At 43.4% G+C, this 13,424-nt stretch overlaps 1 protein-coding gene across 1 annotated transcript; it reads right to left on the reverse strand.

Annotated features, from left to right (window-relative positions):
* Positions 1-1,632: 1,632 nt before the first annotated feature.
* On the reverse strand, positions 1,633-7,677 carry RBM44 (RNA binding motif protein 44). The gene is made up of 8 exons (XM_062506640.1): positions 6,878-7,677; positions 6,069-6,245; positions 5,536-5,710; positions 4,094-4,184; positions 3,600-3,731; positions 2,869-2,942; positions 1,895-2,040; positions 1,633-1,774 (listed from the first exon to the last, which is right to left on the reverse strand). Exons 1-8 carry the CDS (start codon positions 7,675-7,677, stop codon positions 1,633-1,635), a joined length of 1,737 nt encoding a protein of 578 aa, XP_062362624.1.
* Between the last annotated feature and the right edge of the window lie 5,747 nt (positions 7,678-13,424).

The following is a 13,424-nucleotide window of genomic DNA, read 5'->3' on the forward strand; positions in this document are numbered from 1 at the left end:
TCCTGCCTTTCTCCTTTCTAGTGTTGAACGTACGTAAGGAACACGATTTTAAGGAGAAATGTTTTGTGGCTTCTTTATTTTTTATTGGAGTGTAACATCGTTCCTGAGCTCCTACAGCTCCACCTGCAGCTCGTTCCCGAGCTGTGCCTGAGCAGCAGAGCCTGCCCGGAGCAGGATAGGCCCTTGGGAGCATCACTGCCCCAGAGATCGCTTAGGTTTTTCTTTCTTTCAAGGGGAGAAGATCAATTAAAAAGGGAACGTGAAGCAACACCAGAGTGTGCTAACTCTAGTCTGTCACACCGTGCAACAGCTCACAGGCCAGAGAGCCAGTTCTTCCTGAACTATTATCACCTGCCTACTAACATAGCCAAGGCTGGGGAACAGAAACGGCAACAGCTGCTGGGAATGACGTGGAACAGCAAAGCCTGGGACTGCTTCCACCCTGACAGAGCAGGAGACACCAAAGCTGGTGCCTCAGCTGCAGCACCGGGACCAAGGGCACAGCACAAAGCCACGGCTCTGCCACTGAGAGGGCGCAGAAGAGGTCTGGAAACAGCACAGAACTGCCCCAACTTTTTTTGAAGAACAAATTTTAACCTTTATTGACAGTAAACAAGGCTGCTCTTTCCAGCAGCAATTCCAGCAGGATCTAGAACAAAGTTCAACAAAGAAACTGAATTAGTATAGGTGAGCTCTGAGCAGAATCACGCTCTCTTACACGCATTGCATACTTGTTCCTAACTATGGAAAATGTGGATTCTTTTTCTCCCCATTATTTACTAATGACAGGGCCATGATGAAAATAAAAATTTTAAGTCATCACCTCCCACACAAAACAACAGGATAAAAATACCATAACTGGAACAATTAGGACTGCAGAGTCTACGCACCACTGGAAAACCAAATAATCAGTCCACAAGGAAGGCACAACACTTTTCAAGGCTGTTAAAACCTTACTGACTAAAAATGCTTCCAAGCATAAGCTTTTAATTTTTGGAGGATGAGTTTCTGTCCTTATCTGCAGTCCTGTAAAAGACAGGACATGAATATGAAAACTTTTTGCAGGAAACCTAGTAGTGGCAATGCTAGGAGGCACCTGAAGCAAGTAGAACACCAAGCTGAGTAGGAGACCAAACCAAGGATGGATACACACATCCCTGGAATTCTGGGCTGTGGTTTTACGCTTGCTGCAGCTTCCTGCAGTGCCACACGATCATGCAAAGGGACCAAGTGTGAGAAAACGACAAGACACAGTCTGGTTCTGTCAGGCTTCCAGCCCGGAGCTGGCCCCCAGACAGCAGGCAGAATTCAGTGTTCTGACACAGAACTGAGCCGGTGATGTCTGTGTGGGAGGCTACACAAGGCCTGGCCGTTAGGTGTCAGCTTTGTACCGAACATGTCTGACAGCGCCCTCCACAAAGCTCCTCAGCCAAGCAGGTCAGCAATTAACCACCAGCACACCAAGCTTTATACAATGCAACCTGTTTTACAGCTCCCAGTCCTTAGAAACCACTGCTCCAGTGGATTCACCCTGGTACCTCCTGCGGGACTTTAGCCTAAGTTCATCTAGGCTGTAGAGGTACACAAACTCAAGTCGGTTTACTCCCCTGCAGGCTGGAATATTCACCTTTTTCACTGCTTCTCCTGTTGAGAACAGCACATCGATCTCCTCAGAATGGCAGAGGTCTTTTCTTCAATACAACTGATGGCCAAGCCACTCAGGACACCTTTGTTGATCTTCCTCACCTCCTGCACAGCCCCCACAATTTCATCTCTGTGGGAATTAAAGAAGTAACTGTTAACATCACGTTTTGTGCCACACATTTAGCAATTAGTTACCATGGATATTGACTCCATTACAAATCAGGGCTAAAAAGAAACCCAAATACCTCACCTGCTAAACTCTGGATGCCTTTCTTGAAGCCTCTTTACTAACTTGGTAAAGCTGCTCAAGTTCAGTGCATAAGGAGAAACAAAGACACCAGATGGGTTAACAGAGGAACAGGAGGATGTTTTCAACCGGGAATTTTCCCCAGCATCCTAGAATTGCATCAAAATAAGGAAAAAATGCATGGGTTAAGCATTGTACAGGTAATACAACACCTCTTTCCTACAGATAAATATAAAATCCTAAACCCACAGAAAGGTTTGGGTTGGAAGGCACCTTAAAGCTCATCTTATTCCTGCTACTTTAAATTAGATCCAATTACCACTTCCCCAAGGACCAGCATGTTTAAAGGGAAATCCCCAAAGACAGCACATCTGTGTGGTTTATGAGTGCAATTCCAGCAATTACTGATTTGCCCTTTACTCTCAAAGGACCAAGCTGAGCCAATACAAAACAATCTGTTTGTATGTAGAGGTTTCTTAGATTTATGCTGGAAAATCCAACAGTTTCTTTCCCATCCATTACCCCAAAATCTTTCACATATAAAACCGTATGACATATGCATTAAAAAAAACAGGCATTCCAAGATGAAAAATCCAGTGCAAATGGGTTTATTCCATACTGTCCTAGGATTAAGAAACAACAGCTGAAGTGTCACAGTTTGATGCAGGGGCAAAAGAACGGTGCTTTCACTCTTCTGCCACATGCCAGAAATTTATTACCAGTATGTAACATACTTTCCTATCCTAACACAATTTTTTATCTATTAGATGTTATGAGACAAGAATATTTAAGGCTCTTAGTCTGCCACACAAATGAGTGTTAGTAATAATTATTTACCTTTTTATTATCTCCAAGCAAAGAATGTGTAAACTCTTGGGTAAGTAATTTCAGATCAGGGCACTTGGTAGTAAATGTGGAGTATGAAAGAAGCCTTAAAGAGGCAAGAAATTCCTTCTACAAATTAAAACCAGACCTACCTCAGGCACTGAGGGTTTTGGGCCATCACCATGAATAGAAGAATGTCGATCCCCACTCCCCACTCTCTTCACGTCTAATAATAAATGTCAGAAAGCAAAGAGTTACTGTTCTTGAGCTGACATCTTCTCTGTAGATTTTGGAATGCCTAGGAAGAAAACCTTAGAAGTAACAGAAATAAGAGAATCTTCTGATAGAAAATGAGTGTCCTGAGAAGCACAGCAGTTCAGTCTGTGGAATATCTTTTCCCTGAGTGTTTCCTGAGATTTTAAGAGGCAGAGGAAACACAGCTCTGAAGTAACAGTACCAGTGCTGAAGGCTGGTACAGAGAACCCCCAAGCTCTCTGCCTTCCACACCCTGGGATGTCTCACCACACTCATCTCTGTGACTCCAATCTCCAAACACAAACCATTTGCATCTCGCTCTCAAGCCTCCAGCATGAGAAGGAAGCACAAAAAGGAGGAGGAAAAAGAAAGAAAAAAAAATTCTATCTCTGTGATTGCATGGGCATTTACTAATTTGAGTTCAAGCACTGTAGGTGAGGTTTTCAAGGAAAAACATGGATGAATGAAAACAGCTGAGTACAGGGATTCACTGCTAGTGAGTGAGAAAAATCAATTTGAAAACCCAGCTGGCATTTTTTCCAGGTTTACTTATGCTTGGAGAAGGAACAGAGCACTCCAGTAATAAACACCATTGTTTGGTTTATCAGCTTAAAGCACACGACTTTACCTCTTGAGTCAGTCGAGTCTTGTTTTCCTTGTTGCTTTTTCGTTTCTCTGCACATTACTGAAATATCTGCCACTGACAAGTCTTCCTTAGCATCAAACCAATACTCACTCCCTTCCTCATTTTTTACACAGCCTTAGCAGTTGGGATAAAATTCAAGTGTTAAAATTCAAACCATGGTATGCTACATAAACGAGTATCAAATTTCTGTGCTGAAGAGGATTTCAACTACTTACATCTCTTGGTACTACATTTCAAAGAAGTGACATTCCTAGTTTGGAATTCTAATTTAAGTAGAAGATTTTTTTTAAAGAAGTAAGTAATTATATAGAGATATTATTACTTATCAATAATTTTTTGATAGCTGATATATAAAAATTCTATCACAGAAAGGGCAGCTGTGTTACCATATGTATGTTTTACACAGGGTTTCTTTCCTCCCCTGAAAACTTAGCTCACAAGTAAAGGATTATTTTTACTAGGAGCAGATCACTTACCACGTTCCAGAGCCTGATCTTTAGGCTGCTCTTCCCGTGTCTCAGGGGAAGCAGAGTCACCTGGATGATCACTATCAGCCTGTGACTTCTCCTACAAACACACTGCAGTTGTATCACAGCACTCCCACCTGATTATAAGTTATTTTTCAGAGTATCAGCCCAGGGAATTGGGTGAACTTAAAAAAGTTAATCTGCTGATCATCCTCAAGGACCCCCCCGATTTATTTTATTTAGAAAGGACAATTAAAATTGTGAACGTATGAGCTGAATTTGCAATTTGTAGCAGAGGATCCCAGGCTGAGAGCCCTGAAGACTCTGATCACACTTGCAGATACCTAAAAAGAGAAAATACTTCTCAACATGACCATCTCCCAAAACCCAGGAGTGAAGAATTCCCTACCATATTGGCAGAAATCCTCTTTTTTTGCCGTTTTGGTTCTTCAAATTCAGCTTTCCCTTCACCTGGAAGTTCACTAAAACACATCCGAGAATTTAGTACAAAATACGGGACAACAATTTTAAGTTCTACAGTAATTTAAATATTTCCAGAAGCTCACAGTAAAATAAACACACTTAATAAATCTCAGCTTTATTGTATCTTAACAGTTTTCTGTGTGATGTTCAGATGGATTCCTTACAATGTGAAATACTTGTGAAACTTTTACTAATTATTTACAAAACAAAATAATTGTCTTTACATTTTCTTGATTACCTTTAGCAAGAAATTTCAAATAGTCTCTAGCAGTTTACCCAATTCAATGAAAACTTACTGCCAAATTTATTTTCATCTCCACTTACAGAAAGCCACTGGACCTGGCTCCTGAACATGTTCTATCATGCACCTGCCTGAAATATGAAGTTATTTTTCTATCATCCTTCATATCTGAATGATAATCTTAGCAAAATAGCTTCATATTATCTCTTAATATTATCTATATGCTTAATAATTCTCTGCTGGCAGCAAAGTCTTTCTGGGTTTTTGTGGTGTGGGATTTTTTGGGGATTTTTTTGTTGCTTGGTTTTTAAGACAGATGCCATTATAACTGGGACAAAGATTTTTAGTAGTGAAAGCAGGGAACCAGGCAAACGAGTGGTAAATTGAAAACTTTTACTATAAAGATGCTAAAGACACTTCCTGGTTTGCATACTAGAACACCACAGAGGAAAAATGTCCTTAAAATCATTGTACCCACAGGGCAATGCTGATCTTTCAACTAAACAGCTTAAAACAACAAGATACATCCTAAAATAAAGAAATTACAAGTTTAACATCTTACAAACTCATTCCTCATTTAACTTAGTAAGTAAAACAACAAATGAAAGCTGCTTACTTGGAGTAAAGACTCTTTCTGAAAACCTGTCAAAAAAAAGGAGATTTATAGATAAATTACCTTAATTATAAAACAATTTATATTACAAACATAAAACAGTTCAGCAATTACCTTGGAAGGGATGTAAAAGGAAGAGATTGGGGAAAACTTCAGCTCAACTGACAGTGGTGGAAGTTCATTTAAAGGTATGCCCATGCTTATTTCCATTCTCATACTGCTGTAGTTGTTGTCCAGCTCATCCAAAACCAACAAGAGAGATGAATGTAACTCAGTCTTCTCCTCACACCTATCAAAATATAGGTAACAAAGCAACACCAACTTAGACATTTCATTTATTTTAGAGCTTCTGGAGATGCCCCAAGATTTTACAGGGTTTAAAGATTTCTCTACGTTATACCAAAACACAAATTAACAACTGCATTGTGCATCACTTGGGTTTTATTCCTGGAAAAAAAGCCAGGATTTTGGGACTGAATGCTACAAAAAAAACATTAAGGCTGGAAATAAGACTTGGGGGTCCTCTGGACAACACCACTAATCATAAAACTCCTAGAAGCTATGGATAGAATCTAGCAGCACCATTTAGCAAATTTTGCCTGATAACCAGTTATCCATTTGATTTTAAAGGACATTAAAGCACATGCCTCCCAAAACAGGTGTTTTCCTCCAAAGCCAGCTCATAAACCTTCAAGCAGTGCTGGTAGCACATCTCGTAATGGATGGCCAGGAGCTGCAGCTCTGCTTCAGCTGCTCTCTGCAGGACGTTGTGACAGCAGCCTGATGCAGAATTCTTCCCAGTTTGCGTGTTGGGATGTTCTGGCCTTTAAAATAATAATAACAGAGTATTTATTCTAGGGCTTCAAGATTTTGCTTTATTTTGAAGCAAGGAGCTTGACAGAAGCATTTCTGATATGATTTAAGGAAAGTCCTATTTAGCCCACAATAATGATTGGAGCATTACAGTCAGTTTTGTCAGAGAGGTGGGAACTGCACAAGCACCATCATAATTTCTGTCCAAAAAGTTAAGTCTTAAGAACAAAAAGAAACTTAGCAATGTTGTGGATCTGCAAATGCATTTATTTTGTTTCCTCAGCCATTAAATAACTTAGGTTGGAAAGAACCTCTGGAAGTCTGCAACTGCAGGACAAGGCTGCTTTGGTCTTTGTTCAACTTCAGGAGGTCTTCAGCTCAGAAACTGCTGCCCAGCAAGTTTTTAATTCCATCAGTTTTGCCAAGCCACGGACAAGCTTTCAATCATGAAAAAACCTCTTATCCAAAATCTCAAATTTCAAGACCAAGAACAACCCTGGACCCACCTGTCAGTGCCTGTCTTCCGGTCACAGATACACAGATGATAATTTGATTCCTGCTTTTAAAATAATAATAAAAAAAAAAAGTCAAAAGTTACAGATTAATGTGCACACAGACAAGTCAAAATTTAAAAAAGTTCTATCTATCAAACCGGTCTGGTGGCACTTCTTGTTTTGTGTCACTTGCCTGCACGTGTGAGCTCTGAGCTCTGAAGGACCATTCTGTGTTGCAAGCAGCGTCCACGGAGGTTTGACCCAGCCACCCCACGGGTCGAGTTTTGCTCATCATGGTTACCTCTGTGTTCACTGCCCTGGAGCAGAGACACACCTGGGCACTGCTGCTTCTGCTCGTTGGGAAGCCAGCTCTGGAATCATCCACAGCCTGCAAGGCTGCAGAGACAACGGGAACTCTCCTCAGGGCTTCACCACGCTCCCACTTCCCAGCACTGGGGCTCCCACTAGAGGATTTATCTGCAGCTTCCATGTCAGCAACAAGAGTCTTGCTAGGGGGGATTTCAGGCACTGGGAACTGGGTTTCAGCACGCTCTGCAGTGCTGTCAGTACTGTTGGTACCATGTGTGCACATTGCAGGTTTTTCACAGCTGCTGAAATAGGAGGGGTCTGCATGTCTGCAGAGCTGGGCATTTTCACTGTGGGGCAGGAAAAGAATGTCTGGCTCCACTGCCATGCTCTGGGTGGGTCTTTCACTCTTTCCAGGATCTTCTTCCCCTGCTGTGATTTGGGGTGGCACCTTGTCACTGATCAGTGGCATGTCCTTCACCTCTGCAACCTCCCCCTGCTCAGAAAACTCACTGGAGTTGTACTTATCCTCCTCATATTCCTCGTGAGCACTCAGATACTCCAGCTGTGAGTCTTCACCTAAATCTTCACCCAAACAGGAGGTCTGAGTGAAGCAGCTCCTCTTGCTCTTTTCCACTTCCATGGTGCCAAGATGCTCTCCTCTTCCTCGGAAGGAATCCACACAACTCACTGCCACTGCAGCCTCTCCAAGTCACTGGTTTTGCTCTTCCTGCCTTAATAAAAATTAAGAGAAGTTCAAAATACTCCATGGTATACAAAAGGACAAAAAATTACATTAAATTAACCATCGTATTTTCACTGTGTGCTACTAGAGCAGGTAGGAATTCTACAGCATGCTCCTAAAGAAATCCCAAGAGCTCATTCCTGAACTGGTGGAATCCCTGCTGATACACAGTGAGCTGTTTACACCATACAGTACACGGAGTGTTCAAACAAAGGTTACTTATATTAAGGAAGAGGTGAACTTTTGAGCTCCGTGCCTCCCAAAAACTAAAACCTCCTTGGGTGTTGGACAAGGGGGAAATTAAAGCATATTCCTCTTAATTCTGGGGAAGCAAGAAGAAACTGTTAACAGGGACAAAGTCCTAAGAAAACCTGAGAATCTTTACAACCAGAAAGTTGTAAAGGAACACAGGAAGGTCATTTAGCAATAGAAGGAAGCTGGACAATTCACTAGACTAAAGCAATACACCTACTCTGAACTTGCAGCAAACCCAGTTTTGTAACAAGCACCAACAAAAAGCTGAGGGCGTAGGGATAGAAGATGCTCTTTGTGAAGCTTGTTTCTTAGGAATATTGTCAATTTTCTCTGCCTTCCCTCAGAAGCTTCTAACAAAGATAGGAATACATTAAAACATTAGCCATGTTTCTCAATGTCTGCTTTCCAAACTACCTAAGTGACACATCACAATTTCAGTCATGGTATCTGACAGCCCTTTTCTGGGAGGTGGGGATTAATATTAAATGTTTGGATTTATGTCTACAAATTAATATTCTAATGTTCAAATATTCAAGCCTTTCACTATCCCAGGCTGCTCCAAGCCCCATCCAACCTGGTCTCAAACACTTCTGTGGTTTATTTACACACTTCTACACTTATTTTTACCTCAAAAACGTTGTCCTTTTTTACTACATTAACCTTACCTTCACCCCTTGAGGCTCTGAGCAGCTCCGTGGAATTAAAAAACTGCTGGCAAAGCACATCCCAGACGCCTGCACAGAAATCACAACATTATTATTATCACAGGTAAGTGATACATCACTTCTCTTTTCCCCCTCACTTTTCCCTTGAGAACAAGAACCAATACATCTCCACGCCCCAGCTAAGTGACAATAACCCTCCTGTCGCTGCTAGTGACACAACCAAACGCTGAACCACAGTCGAGCAGCCCGCCGCAGACGCTGCTGAGGGCGGGGGAACCCTGAGGGCAGCCCGGTGCTCCCGCTCGCTCAGGTAGCGAGCTGACTGAGGGCAGGGGAGCCCTGAGGGCAGCCCGGTGCTCCTCGCTCCCCTCATGCGGGATGAACGTGTTCTCACCACAGCTCCAGGCCAGGCCGAAGCGCAGCCCCGGCGCCGCTCCCGTCACCGCCGCCCCGCGCCTCACGGCCCCGCCACACGCCCGCCCAACGCCCTCCGCCGCGCCCCGCGCTCATTGGCTGCGGCGCGCAGCGCTCCGACGTCTGATTGGCCGGCGTGGAGCCCGCTCTCGCCGCGTGCACCTCTTCTACCTCCCCTCTGAGGCGTTGCCGCCATATTCCCCCAGAACTGGCACCACTGTATCCCCTCAAAGGCGGTACCCCTATATTCCCCCAGAACTGGCACCACTGTATCCCCTCAAAGGCGGTACCGCCATATTCCCCCAGAACTGGCACCACTGTATCCCCTCAAAGGCGGTACCGCCATATTCCCCCAGAACTGGCACCACTGTATCCCCTCAAAAGCGGTACCCCTATATTCCCCCAGAACTGGCACCACTGTATCCCCTCAAAAGCGGTACCCCTATATTCCCCCAGAACTGGCACCACTGTATCCCCTCAAAAGCGGTACCCCTATATTCCCCCAGAACTGGCACCACTGTATCCCCTCAAAGGCGGTACCCCTATATTCCCCCAGAACTGGCACCACTGTATCCCCTCAAAGGCGGTACCGCTATATTCCCCCAGAATCGGTACCGCTGTTACCTCCTCAGAATCAGTACCGCCATGTTCCCTCAGGAGCAGTACTGCTGTGTCCCTTCTCTCTCCTCAAAGATCCTTCTCTCCCCTCACGGTCCCTTCTTTCCCCTCACGGTCCCTTCTCTCCTGTCACGGCTCTCCCGCCGCCGAGCACTGACAGACCAAAGCACAGCAGCCCCTGTATGGCTACTACAGAATCACAGAATTATCCTGATCTGCAAGGGACCCTCGAAGATCATGGAGTCCAATCCCCAGCCCTGCACAGGACACCCCAACAATCCCACCCTGCACCTGAGAGCATTGTCCAAACTCTAGCAGCTCCTTAAATTCTGCTTTGGGGCTGTGACCATTTCCTGGGCGGCCTGTTCAGTGCCCAGCCACCCTTTGGGGGAAAGAACTTTTTCTAATATCCAGCTCTAACCTCCTCTAGCACACATTAAAACCTACATGAAAGTTTTCAGTCTGAAGGAGCACGTTGCAGGAGTGGACACAAACCTACCTGCCACACACATTACTTGTGCAAGGGTCTCTGCTTCTTCCTTTAAACGTATTCCTTTACATACGTGTAAAGGTCGTAATGAAGCATGGAAAACATCACTCGGTTGCTTAAAATTAAACCTTCAGAGACATACACTGGTTTAGAGCATCCAAAGCCAAGACAAGCACTACCCTCCTGCTTAGTCTTTTTCATGTGAGTGCTTGCTCTGGCAACACATCCATGCAAGAGGACATTTAATACTAAAATAACATGGTTTTGATGAACCAGGCTGCCTCCTGTTGTGAAGGATTCTTCCAGGGAAAGCTACTATGTGGGTTACCTCCATGTTCACCACAAATAAAAAGTGGAGAATTAATCCAATTAGCAAAACCATTTGAATTTCTCCTGATGGGGGACTGTCCTCCTGTCCTCCTCCTCCCCAAGTGCACCTGGCCATTAAAATGTCAGAATTTGGAAGTGTATGTGCACCCTGCCACTAAAAATGTGGTTTTTGGAGGTGTGTCTCAGTTACACAAGCCCCTGAATTTATACATTTTACCAACCAGTGTTGCTCATGTTTTCTGTGATCCTGCAGCAACATGTGAAAAAGAAAACGGGCTGTTACACCCTGAAAGTCTGTATTTTCCAAGAGAACTTGTACTGGTAACATCAGCACGGAGAGACCACTCCATAAAAACTACCCAAACAAGTGACATTTTATTGGCGAGTTCTGCTCATAATGAATTTCCTTTTCCACGCTCACATCTCTTAACAGAGCGATTGGGAAAAACAAAAACATTTCGCTTGCAAATGGTAAAAATCATTCAACATTTAAAATTAAAACGGAGGGTAACAAATTGAAACAGAAGTTCTAGGAAAAGCCATCCTGGTTCCCCCAGGAGCTGTTCCTTGCCCAGCTGCTGACACCTCAGCCCTGCTCTCAAGAGTACTGAGGTGCTCTCGTTTGCAGCTCAAATAAAAGGACATGGACATGTGCTATTATCACCATTCAAAGCCCTGTTGTTGTACATTCTTCACAGAAAAAAACATGGAACAGTTTGCAGTAAACCAACCAGTTCTTTTTTTTTCCCTTATTCTAATGCTAAGTCATATTAAAAGTTAGGGGAGGGGAGGGGAAATGTGGCTTCAACATTCACCTACTTTATCACACACAAAGGTATCTACTAAGAGCATATCCAGATTGAAATACACATCTGATTTCCATCATGAGGTTAATGCTTATGGGTGTGAGATGAAATCTACTTCAAAATGATAAACACATCCCTTTTTGATGAAAAAAGTGGGTTTTTTTGCCTTTTGGACCAACGCTTGGTTGCTGGGTTGTTTCTCCTGAACTTTGCCAGAAGAGGCAGCTTTCACTGCTGCCACAAATGAAATGATGACTGGTGGCAATCACACACCTTACCTTTGGCAAGATGTTGTATTTAGCATGTCTTGTTTGCATTCTGAAAATCCCTTAGCTCGTTTTTTAGGCCCCCGAGGCTTTGTACACCAGAAATTACACAAGTCAAGCACAGAAAATTGTAAATTGCTATCTACAGCCATTTTGAGGTATAGCACAAGAAACCTGGCTCTGCACCTGAATGTTCCTCTCAAAAACAATTAAAAAAAAAAAAGGACCCAAAGCCCTAACTGGAGCGGAAACTGAATTTAAAAAGATTCCTTCCATTCCCATGCTTCACCACATGTCATCAACAAGGACATGCTTAATTCCCCAGGGGCACAAAAAAGCCTTAATCCTTTTCCTGGAATAATAATTTCAGTACTTCATTCCTAAGTTTCCTTGTGCACTTGAAAGAGATGAAGACGAGGGTGTCGTTTTCTAGCCAGACCAGAGAAACATGTTCAGACAGTGGTTTTGGTTTATTTAATTTGTGAAGGTGCTCGAGGAAGATGCCAGCGATCCCCTTGCGTTGAAAATAACAGCGGTTCCTACTCTAACCTCTCGTCTGCGAGGAGGAGGCTGGGGAAAGACCTGGATCGCAGGGTCTGAAGACCAAGTTAGGAAGAAATGTGATCTCCTGGGTCTGGATTTGGCTTGGTAGAACCTCTTGAGGCAGTCATGGTCGCTCCCGTGGGACAGGAGACGCTGCTTCAGCCTGTGAGCAGATCCCAGAGGCACTGGCTTTCCTGTTAGGGCTGAGGTGGGACGGGCAGCTTGATTCCTGGGGTAGCTGCTTCTCTCCTTTGAGTAGTACATTCAGAATGAGTTCTGATAAACCAGAGCTGTAGTGCCAATCGTGTGCCATTTTTACACACACAAGAATCGCCTGCAACATCTCAAATGGGTCACGCTGCTCTGCGTGAGAAGTGGAAAACCTTCGCAGTGATCTTAGAAGGAAATAACTCGCTACTTCTGTAGCTGTAGAAAACCCATAGGCAGTAATATTTTCTAAAGTGCTTCTTTACTTATCAGTTATTCTTTTAAAAAATCAGACTTGTATTTTGTAGCGGCATCATTTCCTAGTAGGTCATGGACCAGTAGATAGTTTCTGATGTAAAAAACCCATTACTTATTTTGTTTAAGCAAATGACATTTCCTTTGATAAATGCACCAAAGAGAGTGACCTAAGTGCAAACCCCACCATTTCTGAAAACATGGCCTTATGCTGGTTTATTAATGCAACCTTACATCCTTTAAAAGTCATTTACTTCAACTCCAAGAGCAGGGATTAAATAATACAAATAAAAATTGAAAATTCAATGAAGCTATTGCCTATTTACCCTGAAATAAAAGAGTCTCACGATTCTACTGGTGCAAAAATCCCTCCAAACACATTTGTTTTATTGGCAAAGTCATTTAAGGTCACTTTTGCTTCCAAGACCATCTTCTTCCATGGTTTCCACTGAAGGAGTTTTGCTTTGTAATGGCTTGTGGTTCCACAGTGATTTGTAAATGAAAAACCTACTATGAATAACTCTACCGTAGTCACTAAATTACAGATACCGTCATGAGAAAAGTCCCAAACTTACAGTGTTTGTTTTAAAATTTTCAGCAAGACACAAAATTCCAGTCAAAGTGTTTTTCTTTGAGTGCCATTTTAAATGGCAATAAATGGCTGCTGTGCCCTCTGGATGGAGAATCCCATGTGCTTCTTACGCGCTGTACTTTGAATGTCGGGCACGGCCACTTGGATCAGCTCCTCCTGTGGATGTAGTGCAGCAGGATCTGCGCGGGGAGAGCCCGGCTGGGA

The sequence above is a fragment of the Cinclus cinclus genome, chromosome 21, assembly GCF_963662255.1.
Source record: "Cinclus cinclus chromosome 21, bCinCin1.1, whole genome shotgun sequence".
NCBI classification, from domain to species: domain Eukaryota; kingdom Metazoa; phylum Chordata; class Aves; order Passeriformes; family Cinclidae; genus Cinclus; species Cinclus cinclus.

Excerpts from the sequence above, each read along its gene's own strand:
- RBM44 (XM_062506640.1), bottom strand. The coding sequence starts at position 7,677 with ATGGAAGTGGAAAAGAGCAAGAGGAGCTGCTTCACTCAGACCTCCTGT. Across the intron at positions 6,246-6,877 it reads CCACCAGACCGGTTTGATAG|GCCAGAACATCCCAACACGC; the intron begins ATAGAACTTTTT and ends ATTATTTTAAAG. Across the intron at positions 1,775-1,894 it reads AGGCATCCAGAGTTTAGCAG|AGATGAAATTGTGGGGGCTG; the intron begins GTGAGGTATTTG and ends TAATTCCCACAG.